The sequence below is a fragment of the Pogoniulus pusillus genome, chromosome 15, assembly GCF_015220805.1.
Source record: "Pogoniulus pusillus isolate bPogPus1 chromosome 15, bPogPus1.pri, whole genome shotgun sequence".
In the NCBI taxonomy this organism is placed as follows: domain Eukaryota; kingdom Metazoa; phylum Chordata; class Aves; order Piciformes; family Lybiidae; genus Pogoniulus; species Pogoniulus pusillus.
The window spans coordinates 10,305,752-10,326,299 of record NC_087278.1 but is presented as its reverse complement, the minus strand read 5'-3'; the positions used below and the strand labels follow the sequence as shown (position 1 = coordinate 10,326,299).

At 47.3% G+C, this 20,548-nt stretch overlaps 1 protein-coding gene across 7 annotated transcripts in view; it reads right to left on the bottom strand.

Annotated features, from left to right (window-relative positions):
- Positions 1 to 12,087: 12,087 nt before the first annotated feature.
- The window catches only part of RBFOX2 (RNA binding fox-1 homolog 2), a 171,951-nt gene continuing 163,490 nt past the window's right edge, over positions 12,088 to 20,548 (bottom strand). For all 7 annotated transcript variants that reach the window (XM_064155349.1, XM_064155350.1, XM_064155348.1 and 4 more), the window contains 3 exons: positions 16,537 to 16,625; positions 15,536 to 15,608; positions 12,088 to 12,299 (listed from right to left, as the gene is read on the bottom strand). In XM_064155349.1, coding sequence (XP_064011419.1) covers positions 12,245 to 12,299; positions 15,536 to 15,608; positions 16,537 to 16,625 — 217 coding nt within the window. In that variant the 3' untranslated portion in view covers positions 12,088 to 12,244. The remainder of the gene's footprint in view (positions 12,300 to 15,535; positions 15,609 to 16,536; positions 16,626 to 20,548) is intronic.

Here is a 20,548-nt window from a genome sequence, read left to right as displayed (position 1 = left end):
GTGGTGATTCACCACTGGGAGAAACTCTCCCTTGTTCTGTGCCACGGCTCCTGGTCATACCTGGCTGCAAGTCATGGCAGGTTTTCTGCAGGTGCCAAGATGTTCCACTTACAACACCACATGGGATAGGGGCTGGTGTGGCTCTGAGCATCCCAGATCATTGCTGGGAGCTACTGGATGATCACCACACCCACAACCTGAGCAGATCCAGACAGACACAAACATCCCTTGGAACAAAATTTGGCCCCAGCCTCTTTTTTAGTTTTGAGGGGAGCACTCCTTTGTAAAACACAATGTGCTTGAGAGCATGAAGGCTCCAGGATCAGCCAGAGCAAAACTAGGAGGCCTGGCATCCCATCACCAGAGATTTTTGACATCCCCCAGTGCTAGCATAGCCTTGCATCTACCTCCCACACACTGCTCCCCAGGGGATGCCTGGAGCAAGCTCTCTTAGCTCTATGTGCAGAGATTTTGCCCAGTTTTAGCAAGAGATCATTGGCTGAGAGTGAGGAATTGTTTCACTGTGGTCCACAGCTAAGCAGTAACAGCAGAAGGGCTCCTGGTACTTACTCATGCTGGTGTTGACAGGTCCCAACTCCGTATTGCAAGAAGTATTTAACGTCACTAAGAATCCTCTGGGAATGGCACATGTCACTCAACCCTGCACTGAGCCCAGTTCCTTTCTCAAGTCAAAGCTACTTGAGAGCCCAGGGCTGAATAGGTACAGCCACTCAAGTGACCTGAATTGTCAGGCTGGGCTCTTTCTGGTCTCTCCACTGGAATTAACAACCCTGTCAATCACAGCAGGACCTCGATCTTAACTGGGGATGACTTGGCTTCACCACCAGCTGTCATCTCTGTTGCTTCAGGGCTGAGTCTCACCCAGTTTGACTCTTAGGAGTGTGTTAAACTCATCTCTCTGGACCTTTGGCTGCAGCAGTTCTCAGCTTAGCGCCACTCACACCATGGTGTTAATGGCAAGTGAGGATGGATGGGATCCACGCCAGCACCACAAACACCATAGCTGGTCCAAGGAGAAGTGTTATCATGAGGCCACAGTCCTGCAGGCAGCTCAGCTGTCACCCCACAAAGCAACTACACAAGTTCAGCAGCCACTGCCTTTCCCCCACCCAGTAAGTTTGTGCAGAGCTCTGCACAGGATAGCTTCCCTTTTCCCTTCCTACCCTCCAAGACCACAGACAAACAGCATGGCATAACAAGCAGCTCTCCTTGGTGCCTGCCCACATCTGTGCTGAAGTGAGCAGAAAGCCCTGCCCAGCCTCCTGTGCTCAGGGTACCAGTGGCTGCAGCTGCCCTTCACTGGAGGAAACCTGTCTCCACACTCAGCAAGAGCCTGGGGACAGGCAGCAGCATCTCGCCCACGTGAGCTGCGCTCGGCAGGAGCTATTTCTGGAGAGCAGCTTCTCTTGGAGCAGAGATGGCAGAACTGGGGTGCACCAACCATGCACTGAAGCACTGTCTGTGTTGGAAATGCAAAGTGAGGCTCCTCAGCCTCCCTCCAGGGAGGACAGGCGATATCCTTCTGAAAATAAGAGCGGACTGCGGCACTCTGCGGCAGGAGGGCTCCAGATGAGCAAAGGCTGTCCGGATAGAATGTAAACATGCCAGATCTGCTGTCATTGCAGAGCTCTGTGAAATTGGTGATTTGAGTGGAGTTCAGCTGGAGAGCGCTGCTGATGCTACAATAAACAAAGTGACTTTGGGCTTTGACACTTCCTCCTGACACAGAAAAAGGTGATTTGTGATTCAAAAGATGAGGAATTTATCATCAAAAGGAGCTGGGACAGAGCTCAGTGTTTACACATGGAAGAACAAGACAGGCAGCGAGAGCAGATGTATTTATACATTATAATATCCATCAATAAAAGAAGCCAAGTCAACCATACCTTTGTGCTAAAGTTAGAGCACAGCACTCACCATGTCCTTAAAAAGGCAAGAAAGTTTCCGCAAACTGGGACAGCTGCTCCTGGTGCTGGCCCTGCACATCCCCCTCCCAGCAGGCAGAGGCTCCAGACACCAGCACCCCGCAGCAGGAGAGCAGCCAAATGTGGCCAGGCTTCTCCAAGCGAGAAGGCTGATGCCCAGTCTGACCATGGGCTAGTGGCCACTGCAGCTCAGGAGCCAAGCAGTCTCTGCAGAGGCCTGCAGAGTAAGACTGCCTTTTCCCAGAAACAAAACATTCTCTGCTTCCCACTCCAGTAGCCTTTGCTTCCCCAGTCATAGGGCTCACACAGGCAAGGCGTCTCTGCTGCAGAAGAGGACATGAGGGCATGCTGGTCACAGCATGCTGGTGTTGGTCCTGTGGATGAGAACATGGCTTGTGGAGCTGTTTCCATCAGCTAGCAGAGGGTAGAGGAGCAGCATCCAAAAGGTGACAAGGTTGAGCTGTTGCTGGAGAGTCAGTGCAGCCCATAGTGAACATAACACCCAGGACAGTTCACTCCCAATAAGGTTACCAATAGATCTGACCAGTGCCAGTCCCTGGAGACTCCCAGATTAGCATTTGACCTTTAGAAATGCTTCAGTAACAACTACTTGCAGCAAGTCTCTTAACCCACAGGTAAGGCCAAAGCTGTCTGGCTTTGCCTTCCAAGGGCTGGGCTATGTTACAACACTGACTGATAGGAAAGACCCGGGAAAGTCAGGTCTTTGTTCCTTACAAGGTGCTTCTAGAAACAAATTAATTGTCTGTCGTGACAAAGAGATGAATTCTTACAGTTGTTTCTTCTTTCTGCCCCATCCCACTTCAGTTCCAGCCCTTGAACTCTGCTAGAAGCTCTTCACTGAACTGCTCTCAGTTCATGAGGAGCTGCAGGAGCCAGTACTGGACATGATTTGCCAGAAATTATTCTGCTTCGAGGCAAACTGAGTAACCACAGAAAGTACAACTCTCTGAATCAAAACTAAGCATATTACAGTTTTCTTCTCCACATTCCACTGAAACAGTCACGTATGAGAACCAACCCTGGCCTGTGCAGAGAAGGAAATGAGGCAAGCACAGAAAGGCACAAGTCACCTCTCACCTCCTGGGACATGAGGAGGTTATTTGCTCCCCCTAACACATTCCACCTCCAGGCTCATGCATCAGCTCACGCTGGATGAAGATGCTAGTTACATGAACTTGACTGACCTTTGAGCAAGACATGGAACTAGACAACCTCCACAGATCTCTTTTAGCCCACATTGTTCTATGACTAATTTTCTGTATAAAGACAGAAAAGGAAGCATGCAACTTTCCTTCCACAGCAGCTGTAAAGCTTTCCTATCACAGGTACGCTCAGGCCACTACCCCTGAGCCAACAAAGTCATAGTGTCATAGAATCAACCGGGTTAGAAGAGACCTCCAAGATCATCCAGTCCAACCTAGCACCCAGCCCTATCCAGTCAACCAGACCATGGCACTAAGTGCCTCATCCAGTCTTTTCTTGAACACCTCCAGGGATGGTGCCTCCACCACCTCCCTGGGCAGCCCATTCCAATGGTAAATCAACCAGGTTGGAAGAGACCTCCAGGATACTCCAGTCCAAAAACCCCAAAACAGGTCAGGTTCTCACTGGCACAGGGATCAGTGCATTTTCCTAGGCTTTTGGGCTCAAATTTCCTGATGCAGCTTGCCAGCACCAGACTAAGACACAGCCTCAGCAGTCACACTAACCTCACCCTCGAGCTCTTCTGCAAATTCAATCTGAATTTATAAATAATTTCCAAATAATTCACATGCTTCCCAACAAGTGTTAGCATTGACTGACTGAGCTCCCACCACACTGCTGCTAGTGCCACCAAGCAGCGTGGCACAGATTCTCAGAGTGACTCCAGAGGAAGCCGCAAAGATGCTCAGAGGGCTGGAGCAGCTCTGCTATGAGGACAGGCTACAAGAGTTGGGGCTCTTCAGCCTGGAGGAGGCTTTGAGGATACCGTACAGTCGCCTTCCCATACCTGAAGGGGGCCTACAGGAAGGCTGGGAAGGACTATTTACAACATCTTGTAATGACAGGATGAGGAGTAATGGGTTTGAACTGGCAGAGGGGAGATTCAAACTAGACATTAGGAAAGGGCTCTTTACAGTGAGGGTAGTGAGACGCTGGCACAGGTTGCCCAGGGAGGTTGTGGCTGCTCCCTCCCTGGAGGTGTTCAAGGCCAGGTCAGATGAGGCTCTGAGTGACCTGTCCTAGTGGGAGGTGTCCCTGCCTACGGTGGGGGCTTGGAACTGGATGATCTTTGAGGACCCTTCCAACCTAAACCATTCTATGATTCTAGTTCGGCAACCTGTTGGTGGATCTTGAGCTGGCACCAAGCCCTGCTGCCTGGAGCCCACACCCAGGTCGTTACCAAACTCTTTTCTGAGCTACTTCCTGAAGCAGCAGCGGTACCCTCACTCTCAGCGGATGCTGCCTACACATGCTGGAATGGGCACTGTGGCTCGTGACCAGCTGTGACTCGTGGCTTGTCTGCTCTTTGTAATAATTATTCACTTCTCTATAAGTGATTTATTAAATCAGCAGTGTCCATTTCCTTAGCCACTCTGCAGTCCAAAGGACCTGTACTGGCTTGCTTCGAAAAGCTCTACTCTTGCTAAACCCTTACTGAGCAGGGCAGTAATGTTACAACACTTACTGTGACAGAGTAGTGGATTTCCAGATCAGTCATTTCCTGGCTTTGCCTTGAAATGAAGGCAGGCTGGAAGACCTAGAGGACCTCTGCTTCACTGCTGAGGCATATCTCTGCATTACCTCTCTCTCCGCACAGTAGAGCTTCATTTCAAGATCTCTCCTGGTCTCACCAATACAGAATCTCTTAACCAGCTCTTCCACAATTATTCAGGGCCCATTTCCAGGCATCTAATTTTAGCAGTTACTGTTGAACATCCTCTTGAGTTATTGTTAGAATGAAATAAGGATCATCTGACAGGAATACTGCAGCTCCTTGGTAAACACCAGGAAGGAATGCTTAAGGAGCTCACATGCCTTCCTGCATCAGTGTCAACAATCCTACCACCTGGGGACACACCTGATCCCACCCCTTTTGTTCCTGGTATCTCGGATTTCCAAAAGCACTAAAATCCAGTGCTGGTCTCAGCTGTACTAGGCATATTTCACTGTATCATTGCACTCAGTTAACAGTTTCCATAATTACTTGCAAATTGGCCTGAGGGATTTATTATTCGTTATTTTTAGGCTCATTTCAGTGGAAAAGGCATCTGATTATATGGCTGTGTGTTTGCATGGCATCCTTCACTTGAGGCTCACCAAGTGCTCTGTAGAATATGAATGAATTTCTACTTGTCTGCAGCGATGCTCCTTTTACAGGCAGGACAGCAGGAGCAGTGATTAAAAGACATGTCCCAAATCTCAGAGGACATCTATGCCAAGCACAGGCACACTGGCTCCCAGTTGTGTGTGTTAACTATTAAACGTGTGCTAACACAGACAGCAGGAGATTGGCTACACAAGGCACTACAGAACATGCTGATAGCATAATTTGAAATGGTTGCCTCTCCTTCCACACCAACAGGTTCAAACATAGATTAGGCTTGGAAAAGGGAAAAAAAAAAGCCTCCTTATCAAATACCAAAAGGCCCTTTTCTGCTAATCTGCAGCAATGGGAAAGAAAGGCAGGGAAAGGCACAGGGTTAGGGAGAGCTCAGTGTGTGAAAAGCAGCGCTGGGATTTTGTTGGCGTCACTCGCCAAGGCTTAGCTTTTTATCAAAGCTAAGAAGATCTGATCTCCCAGCTCATTCTTCAAACCAGCTTCCCTTCCTGGAGCGTTAGCTGCCAGGGATGTGCACCAGCAAAAGTCATCCAGAGGCACTGAAAAACAGACAACACACAGGAGCCAGCAGAGTGGTGTTTCTCTCTTTTATTTAAAAACAGTGCTTCATTACCATTTGCAAAGGGTTAGGAAGGGTTTCCCCCCTTGCTTAGAGTTTATAAAAGCCAGCAACATGATCAATAATTTATACACATGGATAGTAATACAAAAAAAAGGAATAAAAGCTAAAGATCTAACTACTCCGACCTTCACAATTCCAGCTACTTGATAATAATAGGAATAACCCAATGAATACTGTATGGTCTGAAAGCTACTATACAATATGATACTTAACGAGGGAGGGCGGGAAGTTAGAGGCTGTCACAAAGCCCTGGGATGCAGATACTGCTTCTCCAGAGTCAGCAGGGAAATGGGACCCTGGGCAAGCGGCTGGGTGTCCTAGGAAATGATCCAGGGGAAAGGAATGCAGCCCAGTTGGGATGCATCCTGCTCCTCGGCGGTACCTGGCAATGAGAGGTGCTGGGGAGACGGCGTGAAGGGGCAAGTCGGTCGCTGCCACTGGAGGTGCTGCGGCATCTCAGCCTCGCACTGAAAATCTCCAAGTCTCAAGTAAATCAGCCTGTGAGGTCAGTAAAACACTCCACCAGCTCTGTATCACTCTACAGCCCTGGTTCTCATTTACCATCAGCCCCAGGTTTTAGGCTCCAGCTATTTACAAGCAGGATTTATCAGATTAAAAAAAAAAGGAAGAAAAAAAAATAACCAAACCAAATGGTATCTCCTGGGGTGAAAAAAGGACTATTTTGTCACTTGATAATGCAGCCAAATCGAGCTGCCAGAACTACAACACACAAACACACAAAATACTGTGAACAGAAGAGGGAAAAAAAAAAGAAAAAAAAAAAAAAAAAAAAAAGAGGAAAAAACACCAAGAAAACCATGATTAAAATTGAGACTACTAATGTGGGAGGCCCAATTTCTGTAAAAGAATTGACTCCTCAGGGAAGCAACAAGCCCCTCCACCAGCAGAGAACTGGGAATCTGGCAAGAGATTTATTGACCCACTTCTGAATAAAAAACACAAAGGAAGAAGAATAAAAACCACGCCTAAGACTAGCTGGCATTTTGCCAGTCAAATAAATATTCAGGTGGACGGCTTCAGACACCAGAAATCTCCTGGTGAAATCAGGCAGGATGTTTGGCTGATGTGTTTTTGCTCTACCACAAGTCGAGAGGCAGCACGGGAAGCTTGTCTCCTGCACAAGCCTGGACCAGACGCAGCCCGCAACCCAGAGAGGACAACTGCTGGCAGTGCTTTCAGCCACCCGCAAGAAGCTGCCTTCCAGGGTTAGCAGCGGAGAAGGAGACAGGACTTGAACATCTCAAGTCTTGTTCAGTCTGCAGGGATGCAATGAGCTGCAGAGGGACAGAGGCTACCCTGCCAACTCCTGGCTAGAGCAAAGCGTACCAGGGAGAAACCCCAGAGCCTACTTGAAAAGGGCCCCATTTCACGCTCTGGCTATCAGACTCCTGCTTGCCTTACTGACTGGAGTTTCCATTGTAGAAGAGAAGTCTACTGGGCTTCGAGGGCAGAGAGGGCAATCAGTAAGGTGGGGGTGGAGGGAAGGGGTTTCTCAGACATTAACATCACCAAAAATAGTGTTTTATGCAACAAAGAATCAAGTCTCACTGGTGTATGCTACAAAATGTTTGACATTTTCCAAGAGCATGACAAAATAAAAACACAAAGAAGTTTACATTGGATGTTCATCTTGTTCACTAGGTTGGGTTCCCCCCCTCCCTTCCTATTTTAAAACAGTGCAAACAGGTAACACACTTTAAAAATCACCCCTCTGCACCAAGGACAGCCATCCTGAGACCCTGCCAGGCTGCAGGGTCACAGGCAGTAGGGCATCTGCCACGCTGCCCGTGTGCTTTCCCTTTGGAGCAAGACTCAGCAAAAGCGCTCCCAGAGCTGTTGTTTGGGTTTCCCTTTATCAAATTCCTAAGTGCTCCCCAAACCTGTTCTCCTTTGGGGCTGGGATGAGAAGATACAGATAGGGCCAGGCTGGGGAAAAAACGTGGATAGGAACTGAGAGGCCCTGCTTTGTACTCCCTACTGCCAAGATCTGTGTGCTGGAATTGAAATCCCAGCAGCCAGCATCTCTTTTGAGGCAAGTGGTTCTGTTAACCGTTTCACAACTAGCACTCAAGCCAGCTGTTCAGATAACCTTCCTCAGCTCTCACTGCGCACTTCACATCCATAGATCTTGAAACAGGTGAGAACAGGGGATAAGCTTTCACTTCACTTTAGGGACAGGGAAGCAAAGTCTAGAGTAGCAACGTGACTGTTCCACGATAACCCTTGAGGATCACTAAGAAAGCCCTGCCCAAAACACAGGGCTCGGACTCCTGAGCTAGCTCTTTCTTGCTGGGCGAGTCTGCTTCCTCTCAGACAACGAAACAGCCAAGCCACAGCTATTTGAAAACATGGCTTTGTCTATCTGAACTCACAACACAAGACCCACAGAACTGCTTAACCTGGGAAAAGCTGGCTTTTAGCGAGCTCATGCTGACCTCCACGCTGTCTCCAGGTCCCGTCATGGCTTTTCTTAGAAAAGCTAACCCACCTACAACAGTGCAGCCTCCCTGGCACAGGAACAGTGACAACAGTTTGGTAACATGCTGGACATCAACATCACTTATTCCCAGTACAGAATACGCTATACCAGTAGAAGTCATCTTTGTACCAGCACAACTGCACCCACAAGGACAGACAGACCAGCACATTATATAAATCAATGCTTCAGTCCAAAATTTCATCAGTGTAACACCATGTGCTGGCCAGACCTATTGCAAGACAGTAAAAACAGCAACACTTAAAGAAACATCTTTTCCTCTACATCAAGAAGAATCACAGATGCCACCAGACTAGAAGGTGACAAACAGCAAGCTACTTGCCAGGCTGCCTGTGGAGTTTCCCTTGGAAAGCCAAGCCTTGCTTTGTGTGGGACCTGTGACTGCAGACCCATCTTTGGGACAAGCACTAGCTGCCATCAGCCAAATAAGTCAGGGCCCAGTTTAATTCATTAAGTGTAATTAATTTTGCATAGGGAGATATAGGCTTTGCCCTCACTTCTTCAGAAGATGGATACAGCCATGACTTGGCTACTCTGAATTCATCTCAAGCCAGTTCATAACACAGCTGAGTGAAAACAGAGCTGTTGTCAGCCAAGAGGGAAGAAAGACTGAGAAGTTTCTCTGCCATGGCACAACACTCACTTGAGAAGCCTGGCTGCAAAATTCCAGCTGGTGTGCAAGTTTTTGGGAAGTCAAATGCTCCAGAGACCTGGAAGCAGCATGCTATCTCCAGCCCCGGCCATGCGAGCATGCTACTGTCCCCTCTGAAGTTTACCTGCAAGCATGCCACTGTCCCCTCTGAAGTTCACCACTGAGAGCAGCAAGCCAGACTACCAGCAAGCTGGCTCAGCGGGGATCTCACAGCATTGCTAGGGAGCTGAGAAGACACCAGCTGCTCAATGCAATGCAGAAGCCTGGCAAGGAGTAACCAGAGCAGGTCAGGCTTGGATACAGGAGAAGTCAGGCTGGATGGGCTAGAGCAGGTATCACTTGGAGATCATACAGCAGGGGACCACAGCCCCACAGAAGTTGGGCGCTTCTGCACTAAACCCCTCACTCTGCTAATATACTTGGGCGGGCTGAAGCTGCCATGCATAGACTGCTCGGAGGCAGAAACGGAGCTGGCCTCCCTATTCCCAGAGAGGCCAAGTGGCAGGGGAACTGCAGGCGGCACTGCCAAGTCAGGGGAGGGCACTTGGGGAGGGAGAACCCAGCTTTTCAGGAGCTGCAGTCAGAACCAGCTGAACTGAAATGTAGGGAAAGGACAGAAGGGTGAGCAGCTGCCCCTGCCGGGCTCTGCAAGCTGCACTCCTCCCGCTGGCAGCCTGCAGACCTGCTGCATGGGGAACTGCCTGTGAGCAAGGGAAGGGATGGCCTCACTCAATCCCTTCAACCACAGGAGGGTGAAACAAGTCCAGTAGAGGCTTTTGGTGCATCTCAGCTCCACAAGTTCCCTGGCTGCCCTGTGGTGGAAATGGCTTCCCTTGAATGTGATTATATCTACCACAAGTCCTCCCTCCCCTACCCCAGCTCAGGCAGTAAAAAGCCTCCAAAAACCCTGAGTCCCCCTCATTTCCTAGATTTTGTGAAAGCCCCAACACCCTGTTACCCCCCTCATCATTTTTCAAGCTAACTAAAATATTTATATACAAAACAACAAAAAAATTGTCATAACAGCAACAAACCAAACTTTGGCTTGGAAAAAAAACAAACAATATAACCAAAAAGGAAAAAAACGTGGCCAAGAGGCTTGCAGTTTGGTGTCCCCTTTATCTAGCTATTCCTCCAGAGAATCAATAGTTTCAGGGTCTCTACTTTAACTAATGGCTTCCCCATTCTTCCCATTTGAAGTGTGCACAGAGAGGCAATGTGTATCCCTGGGGAAGAGCAAAAACATGCATGGTTGTGCATGGCTAGGCCAGGACATCTCCCCCAGAACTCTAATTGCTGGTATCATTTAATATTAAATGCAGGAGGTTTCCTATTCTGGTATAAGAGGTGGATGGAGAAGCAGGTGTATGACAGAAGCCAGAAAAGCTCCACCAACAAACCCAAACTCCAACCATCCCTCCTGGGGGTGGTGGGCTCAGTCCAGCATCAATCAAGGGAATTGTGGGAGCCTTAGAAAACTGCACTTCTGCATTTCTCTATCAAGTAGGTAGAGACCCTGTCTCTGATTACTGGGGCTACTGGGAGCACTTTAGGAGCCAGCAGCTGAGTGGGGAGATCTGGAGAGCAGCAACTCCCCATCACAGTACAGCTCTCACAGTTATCTAGAAACACCGATTTTGAAACACAGCAAAATCACTGTACATGAGAGCAGGAGGAAGATGGTCTTAGGAGTCATGGAGGTCTCCCCAAAATAAGCATCCCTGCTTCTAAATCAGCTAATATGTAGTGTCTATACGGACTGAACAGACCAGGTGCACAACTTTCTATGAGAGGCTGGGCAAAACAGACCCAGGGGCTCCAGCACAACCGTATAAGGGTCTGAAATAGCTTGTGGTGGGAAGTTCCTACGAATTCAGTTTGCACAAACTGCTCCTACCTCCCCTTATACTCCCGACAGAAACAAAACTACTTCGGGATCATGTTTAGATATAGAAGACTCTTCCCACGCACAAGCCCACATACTTGCCCCTCGCCTCGAGCAGCTTATACATGACTTGTTTTTCCTCACTCATTATTTGAAACAGATTACTTGCAGAAGCGCCTGAGCAGCTCAGGATGAACAGGAGGAGAGATCCTGCACACTGAACCTCAGAGTGCCCTAACACACGGCACTGAAACACAGTTCTTCTGCCAGCTTTCTTCCTCTGCAAGGCTGCATGCACTTCACCTCCACAAGTTTGACCACTTGCTGTCCACGACAGAGGTACTCTGTGTGATGCTGCATTGCATCTGCCACTCCTCGAAGAAAGAAGAGGAGGAAAAGGACAGCAAGGGTGAAAGACCTTGAAAAGGAGGAAGGAAAACTAAGATAGTTACAGCCACCAGCAATGGACAACAATCAGCTAGAGTAAGTTGTGTGTGGGGTGTAAACAGCATCCTCATCAAAATTCCTTTCAAAGTCTTGTCACCTATATAGCAGACACCAGCCAAAGTCTCTGGGCAGGCTGAGGAAATCTCTCATCGAGTCTAAAAACCTGACATTGCTGAAACAGTCCCAAACCTGTGCGCATCAGACAGTGATAAAAGCAAGGAAAGTCTCTGCGTTTCTCTCACTTCCAAATGCAAATGACTCTAGCATTTAGGTCCCAGCCACAGTCAAAGAGTACTTCCTTCTGCAGACCAGAAACACAGCAGGTAGAGACTTCTCCCTCACGTCCTCCTGTCTCACAGGCACCAAGCACCAGACCCAGGGAAGTAACTCTGTCTGCACGTTGCTGATGAACCACATGATACCAGTTGCTTTCCTTATCGCTAATTGCCTTTCCCGTGATTGCTAGGATAAGCTATGCACCAACGTACAGACACGGAAATGCATTATTTTTACCACAGTTAAAAAAAAAAACCCAAACTGAAAACAAAAAAAAAAACAAAACCAAAAAAACAAAAAGCACAATCTTTGGAACAAAAGAATTAAAGGCAGAAATTTAAAGGGAAAAAAAAAAACCCAACCCATATTCAAAGAACATAGTGAGGTATAAAAAAGTATTTTCTCTTTTTTTTTTTGTTGTTGGTTTTTGTTTGTTTGTTTGTTTTTGTTTTGCTTTTTTTTTCCCTCCTCGTCTTGCTATAGAGTTCCTCTACTAGTAAATATTGCAATAGCCAGGCCTCATGATCTGGGGGGGCTGTCCCACTTGCAGGGGGCTCACGTCACTTCAGTAGGGGGCAAATCGGCTGTAGCCACCTCGGTATAAACTCGCCTGCAGAAATTAAATGAGAGAAGAAGTGGTTAGGAGCAGAACTGAATACACAGAGAGGACAGCATCCAAATGCTCTCAAGAAGGACTAATGGACACGTTCTGGCATTGACCTGCCACTATTAGCATGTCTAAGAAGACAGGAGAACCTTGTCTGTGAAACCAAAGGCATGGCTCAGGACATGCTCATAGCCAGCCAACTGGAGGTGAAGTTTGGTATCCCTTGATTGAAAGGAGCTCAGTACCAGACAGGGGATTCATAAGTCCTGTCTCTGAGGCAGTTGTCTAGGCTGCTTTTTACATAGCAGAGACCGGGACTTCTATGATGAGCTTCATCTTCACCTTAAGGTAAAGGTCTAAAAGAGACAGAACAACTTGGTACTACAAGTACTACTTTTCCTGCACTGATGCTGAAGAGAACCCAACATGATGAGCTGAGGTTTGAACAGAAGTGCTACACTGAAGGTATCTATAGCTAGGTGTCTTCTCTTACTCCAGCCTTTGCAACAACACGGATACTGTGCTGGCTGGCAGATGGGCAAGCATGTGTTTTCAGCAAGCTGCTCCTCTCCCCTCTGATGCCAGCTTACCTCATTCCTACCCTTGCATAACTACTGCTGGCAGGCAGGACACCACATCCTTCCACTAGTGGAAGAGGGAACCAAGTGGAGCAGCTTTGCGGCAGTATGTCATAAGAGTAACTTTTTCTCTTGCAATCTAAAGCTGATTTCTCAGCACGCAACAGAAGCCTTTAAAGTTGAAAATGGGGGGGAAAAAAAAAGAGAGAGAATGTCTGATGTTTCTAACTACTGCTAATTTTTTGCTTTATGCACGATCTTCACAGAATCACAGAATTAACCAGGCTGGAAAAGACCTTCTAGATCATCAAGTCCAACCTATCACCTAACACCTTCAAATTAACTAAACCATGGCACTAAGTGCCTCATCCAGCCTCCTCTTAAATACCCTCAGGGATGGTGACTCCACCACCTCTCTGGGCAGCTGTGAATAGCTTCTTCCTAACATCCAACCTGAACATGCCCTGGCACAGTTTAAGACTGTGTCCTCTTGTCCTGACTGGGTGTCCTGGGAGAAGAGACCAACCCCCCACCTGGCTACAACCTCCCTTCAGGTAGCTGTAGAGAGCAATAAGGTCACCCCTGAGCCTCCTCCAGGCTAAACAACTCTAGCTCCATCAGCTGCTCCTCGTAGGGCTGCTCCAGCCCCCTCACCACCCTTGGTGCCCTTCTCTGGATACGTTCCAGTACCTCAACATCTTTCTTAAACTGACAGGCCCAGAACTGGACACACTCCTCAAGGTGTGGCCTAACCAGTAGTGAGTACAGTGGCAGGAGGACTTCCCTGGTCCTGCTGGCCACACTATTCCTGGTACAGGCCAGGATGCCATTGGGGCACACTGCTGGCTTACATTCAGTTGCTGTCAGCCAGTACCCCCAGATCCCTCTCTGCCTGGCTTCTCTCCAGCCACTCTGTCCCCAGCCTGTAGCACTGCCTGGGGTTGTTGTGGCCAAAGTGCAGAACTTGGCACTTGGACTTGTTACAACTCGTGGCACTGGACTGTGCTCATCTGTCCAGGTCCCTCTGCAGAGCCCTCCAGCCCTCTAACAGATCAACATATGCTCCAAACTTGGTGTCATCTGCAAACTCACTGATGCTGGAGTCAGCCCCCTCATCCAGAGCATCAATATTAATGATATTAAACAAAACTGGGCCAAACACTGATCCCTGGGGCACACCCTAGTGACTGGCTGCCAACTGGATGTGGCACCATTCACCACCACTTTCTGGGCCCAGCCATCCAGCCAGTTCTTAACCCAGCACAGAGTGCCCCTGTTCAAACTATGGGCTGCCAGTTTGGCCAGGAGTTTGCCATAGCAAACAGTGTCAAAGGCCTTGCTGAAGTCCAGGTAGACTACATCCACAGCCATCTTTGCATCCACCAGGTGGGTCACCTGGTCATAAAAAGAGATCAGGTTGGTCAAGAAGGACCTGCACCTCCTGAATCTGTGCTGGCTGGGTCTGATCCCCTGGCCATCCTCTAGGCAGCCTGTGATTGCACTCAGGATGATCTGTTCCATTATCTTGCATGGCACTGAGGCCAGGCTGACAGGTCTGTAATTTCCTGGGCCCTCCTTTAGGCCCTTCTTGTGGATGGGCACCACAGTGGCCAGCTTCCAGTCAGCAAGGACCTCTCCAGTGAGCCAGGACTGTTGATAAAGGATGGAGAGCAGCTTGGCCATCTCATCTGCAAGCTCTCTCAGCACCCTAGGATGGATCCCATCTGGTCTTACAGACTTGTGAGGATCCAAGAGGCTCAACAGGTCCCTAACTGCTTTCTCCTGGATTACAGGGGAGCTGTTCTGCTCCCTGACCCCACCTAACAGCACAGGAGGCCAGCTGTCCTGAGGACAACCTGCATTACTATTGAAAATTGAGGCAAAGGTGTTAAGCACCTCTGCCTTTTCCTCATCTCTAGTTACTACATACTCCTCCTTGTCCAATAAAGAGTGGAGTTTATCTTTGTCCTTCTTTTTGTCATTAATATAGTTACAAAAACATTTCTTATCATCATTCCCAGCAGTGGTCAGCCTAAGTTCTAACTGGGCTTTTGCCTCATTAATTTTCTTCCTGGCAACATCCTTACATTTTTCCTGAGTTACCTCCCCCTCTTTCCAAAGGTGATACGCCCTCTTTTTTTTCCCTTAATTCCCTCAGAAGTCCCTTGTTCATCCAGGCTGGTCATCTTCCCAGGTCCCCTTTGTTTTTAAGGGCTTTTTCTTCATAGAGTGCTGCTGATTGACCAACAATGTTATGACTCCTGGCATATCTGATTTTGTTGTTCTGCTATCTGACAGATTCACAGATTGCATTGCATTGGAAAGGATCCTCAAAGGTCATCTTCTCCAACTCCCCTGCAGCAAGCAGGATTCTTCCAACTAGATCAGGCTGCCCAGAGACACAGGGAGTCTGATGTACCATCTCCTTTGTACCAGTCAGTGCACAAGACCAAGCAACAACTGATCTACAACCTGTCTCCTTTCCTAGAACACACACAAATACCTGAATGCAGAACACCTGGGAAGTCAGCACTGCAACTAAGGACCTTCTTTCTCAATGAAGAGGTTATTCTGAGTGAGGTTTCATTGCCTGATACTCAGTGCAAAGCAGTTCCCCAAGGTGGAAATGAGAAACAGCACAACAAAGAAAATCCCACTTACCACAGCGCCAACTCCGTAGCTAGCGGCAGGGGCAAGGGCATGGTAAGGATCTGCTGTGTACACCCTGCCATAACTGAGGAGAGGAAGAGAAGAAATAACACACACAAAAAAGAAAAAAAGAGAAATGTCACTTCAGATGGGTAGAGAAACGTCTGTCTGACCACAGGCAATGGAAGCAGCAGCATGCCCTTCTACACACATGTATGCCTACATGCAGACAGGCAGCCTCTCTCTGAAGAGATCCTGTAGGCATGCTGCCATGCATCACATGAGATGGGCGAGAACTGCCTGCGAGAAGGAATATGGTGGAAGCCATGAGCTTGACCTGTAAAAAGAGGTCAGCACCATTAAAACATCAGCTAGTGCATCCCTTACCTCACACGATGCAATTTGGGAGGAGAGCGACTGCTGGTGCCAGTGCTACTGGCACGCTAACAGCTGCTTAAACAAAAAGCAGTGAGGGATTCTCCAGAATGAGAAGGGAGTACATATATAAATTTGAAAGGTCTTTTACGTGCTAGGATTAAAACACAGCCTCACTGCACAGGAGACGAAAAACCTTAAGGCAAGCACTCTGATAATCCTTTGTACCTATAAGAGCTGCATGTTAAAGCATTCTGGAGTACTGTATAGGCTAAATAACTTTTACTTTCTGGAGAGAACTGCACCCAGTGATTAAACAACCTGCCCAAAGGCACAGTGCAAGGAGCTGGTAAGGCAAGCCAGGTCTTTCGCCTCTGAGGTGCTAACCACACTGCTCCCTCTGTACAGAGAATCACAAGGAGAGGGCAGAGGCCAGGATTTGTGCCAGCTCACATCCACCAGAGGGGCAGGCGTAGAGACAAACCGTGCATTCAAGTCGTTCACGTTGGGCTGTGCATGCATGTGTGCGCGTGCAAGTAAGACAAAGAAACAGGGCAAGATGTACTGTGATGGACCAATGCTCCCTGAATCCCTGAGCACAGCAAGCTCGCTCCCATGGACACCTCCCCCTTACATACCCATCGCTGTAAGCTGCTGCAGCGGCTGCAGCGGCTGTGGCTGCTGTTGCAGTAGCAGGCTGTGCATATCTGTAGGCTGCATATCCACCCTGCAGGAGAGAAGAGAACTGACTTTACAGATACCTGCCCACCCACAACAGAGCATAAAAAATAAAATTAAAAATAAAGTCACACACATCACAAGGAGAGGAAGTGTTTCAAACTGCATCAGCTCCAATGTCATGTCTATCGCAAGCATTGCCCATTAACTCATGTATATTCCTTTCCTCAGAAGGACCAGGGAGACTCTTTCATTATCCTGTTTAGCAGAAGGAATAAACTAAAAGCAAGTCTGAGCATGGTTATATCCCTGCAGGAAATTAAATTTGTCATGGAGGAACTGAAAATCAGGAAAGCACTGAAATCTTCTGTACAATGTAGTTTTTACATCCCCGTCCACTCACACTGGGGAAATCAGAGCTGGACACTTTCTATGAAGTGTGTATTTTAGAAAGGGAAATAAGCAGAGGAATTCCTTTTTTCCTCTCTACCTCTTTTTTAAGCCCCACAGGCTAGAATTTCATTTGGTCCAAATGCATAGAAGTATCAGTTGTTAGAATAGTCAGAAAGCCATCAGGAAAAAATGGTCAGAGAAGCCAGTGTCTGGTGGCCTCAGGGCTGACAACAAGCAAACTGACACCAATCAGACCTTTCTCCCCTCCTTCCATGTAAGAAGGAAACAGGTTGGGGGAAATTACATCCCAGTCTGCATTTCTGCCCATGCCACACACTTCTAGTAATGGTTTTCAAAATGCTACCCCCAGTAAGAGGTAATTACTACAACTGTGCTTACAGCTGAGTCAGCAAAATATGAATCTTGACCCAGAAGATGATCTGACAAGTCCTCTGGAACTCAGCTAAGGAGCTCTGGGGCAGAGGAAGACATGGTTCAGACAGGCAGCTCTGCAGACCCTGTGGCAGTGAAGGATGAAGGCCAGTCACCTTTCAGACCAAGGGCAAGGGCTGCACGACAGGCAGCAAAGAAGACTTTGAAGCTCAGGCTAAGCCATTCCTTATTGTATACTTTTGAACACATTTTTGTTATTTTGAGGGGTTGGGGAGCAGGCAACGCTAAAGGAACCATGGCTTTGTTTTGCTAGAAATATAAAGAGCAACAAAGAACATCACGAAAATCCAGATTGCTTCCAACTTTTTTTTTCTTTCTTTTTCCCAATCAAAATTTCAGAGTTTGAAGGATCAGAAAGTAAACTTATGCTCTTCACCTTCAGGATCAGCTCAGGAGATACCTCTTCCACTTCTTCCCCACAGATCTTTTGTGTACATGTACCTAAAGAGTACAAGATCAGCTCTACTACAAGACCAGAAGTTTGCTCAGCAGAGCTCAGTTTGGGGCTAGCTGGCTTTTAATTTAGGAGGAATGATTTGAAATTAATTTTGGTTGCTTTTCTGGGACCTCTACCTCTTCAGATTCATGAAGGCTAATGTGCTATCCAATACAATTCTTTCCTACTTGGGAGGACAGGCACTTGGAGCCTCTTCAATCTTCTCATTAACAGATGAAAGAGCAACACAAATCTACAGTGCTAAAACATTACCATATAGCCTGGAAGAGGAGGCATCATGTTACCGGTTCACTCTTCCAATCTCATCTAGTTGTTTCAACCCTTGCATTTTGGACAGATGCTCTGGGGAGGTTCAGCTTGCTGTTGGCACTGCCATAACTCCCATCTTCAAAACGTGACAGAGGCCAGAACAATGAGGTGCAGTCTTAACCCAAACCAAACCTTTACTGTCCTAGCCAACTCAAGACAAAATTTAATACCAATCCCATTGTGGTACTCCCCTAAGTCTACAAGCTTCCTGAATCTTGAGGAAGTCTATCACTTGGGCATGGCATACAAGGAATTTTCACTTGGTACTGCGCTCCGCAGGGCAGCTGGCTTCAGTGCATGCCCAGATTCCCATTCTGACTCACACTTGCCAGCCACATTTCAGATCAGAAGCCATTTCAAAAGTGCCTGGCACATACTCTGAACATGACAGCGAGATGCAGTTTGAAACCAAAAAGGGTTATCATGTAATTCTCTTTCAATTCGTGTCTCTCATAAAGGAAAATGAAACCAAAACAAAACAAACCAAAACAAAAACCAAAACAAACCAAAAAAAAGAAAAAGAAGAAGAAGAAGAAGAAGAAGAAAAGAAAAGAAGGGTTGGAATCAGGTGTGGGAGGGGGAATGGCGTAACATTTATTAATCAAAATTAAAAACTAAGCATGCTGACATCTGGAGCTAGAACAACCAGCAAAGTCACCACGTTCAGACTCATATTGGCTAGTTCTATCCATCCCAGCATTCTCTTGGGACAGCAGTTTGCCCTAGGCTCTACCACAAGCTCAGTGAAGTACACAGCCTCAAGTACTAGAGCGTGCAGCCACAACAACCTGCTATTACGGAAACAGTCAGTCACCACTGGAGTTAACATTCCAACCTTAACGACTCCCAAAGCCTCCCGCCCTCGTCCCCCAAAAGGGCTCCCACCCTTGCCCTGTCCCACACCACAATGTTAATAATTATAACAAGCAATAACCCATCTGTTATATCAGAGAAGGGAACAGAGACTCCACTGAGAGATTTAGAGCGGGATGTTAACATTTCTTCAGTCAACTGCACAACGAACGGAAAAAAAACCACAGGAGAAATAATTCATTGGAGAAATGAAGTTAAGAAATAGCTGACATGTGTATTGCTTTTTAACCATGCACTGATGCAAAACTGAAGCTACTGTTAATTTAAAAAAAAATAAAAGTAAAAATAAAATAAGTCACAGAATAGAGGCACACACTCATGGGCAGACTTGTTCAGCTCAAAGCAGTCTGCAAATCCTGCTTGTGTGTACTTCGAACAGAACCAAAAATGGGGATTAAAATGGCCATGGAACATTCCTGTCGTAGGAGCGATGAGTGTGGACAGCTGGGGGGGATTTCTGACACACGGATGTATTTAGCATGACCAACAGGTCCAAATACACCAAAACAGGGCAAAGGAACTAGGAGGAAAGCTGTGGTTATTACTCGTTATTTTATGAATGCTTCCAACCAAGTTCTGAGACCAGTACAAAGCAAAGGAGGTGCTGTGCAGATTGCCTTATCCAGCTGATGCTCCTGTTTTCCATAACCAAGGACTCCACTGTTAGTCCATCCATGCATCTAAAGCCCTGGCACAGTTTGTCCAATGCACCAGTTATCTTCTCTGGCTATTCCTGTTCACACACAATGGTATGCAGAGCTCATCCATAACCCCAGCTACTCAATCCTACCACGCCCAGTGATTTCTGATGCCATTCGCTTTGGGTATTCTAGCAAATATAAACAAGAATGGAGTAGAGGATCTTCAACAAACATGAGTAATCATGTTTCCCAGTAAAACAAATAATAATAAAAAACCCCAAAACTAACCAACCAAACAAAAAAAACATCCCACCCCTTGCTGCACCATGCTCCTCCAGTGCCAAACTGCAATAGGAGACACCACGGAGTGGCATAGTCCCGGAAACACAGGACAGCCATGCAAACCCCCACTCCATCTATTTAAGCAAAGTGATTCCACAGGGAGAGGTTTACCCATCTAGGTTCACTTTAAAATCTTTACTCTCATCTCAGAAGAAATGAGCAGGGTCAAGCTTCTTGTGAAGCTGTCAAGTGAAAGGTGTTTTTATCAAAAGGGTAATTTAAATACTGCCTCAACAAGGATGTTGAACAACTAAGGGAAAGGCTTATGTACTTTTTCTGGGTAGTGAAATAACTACTAGAAGGGCTGCTAAATCAAGACCAGTCCTTTACAGTACAGCCTTTTGTACTGTCTGAGAAGCACATGAGAGAGAGGAACACAACCCTAAACGTTGTTTATCTTAATTCAACTTCTCTTTCTCTGAACATCCTGACAGTGTTGCTGGGGCTGTGCTAAGCCCCCTTCCCTTTATGAAGGTGTAGCTTTTGAGCCTACTGATCTCAACT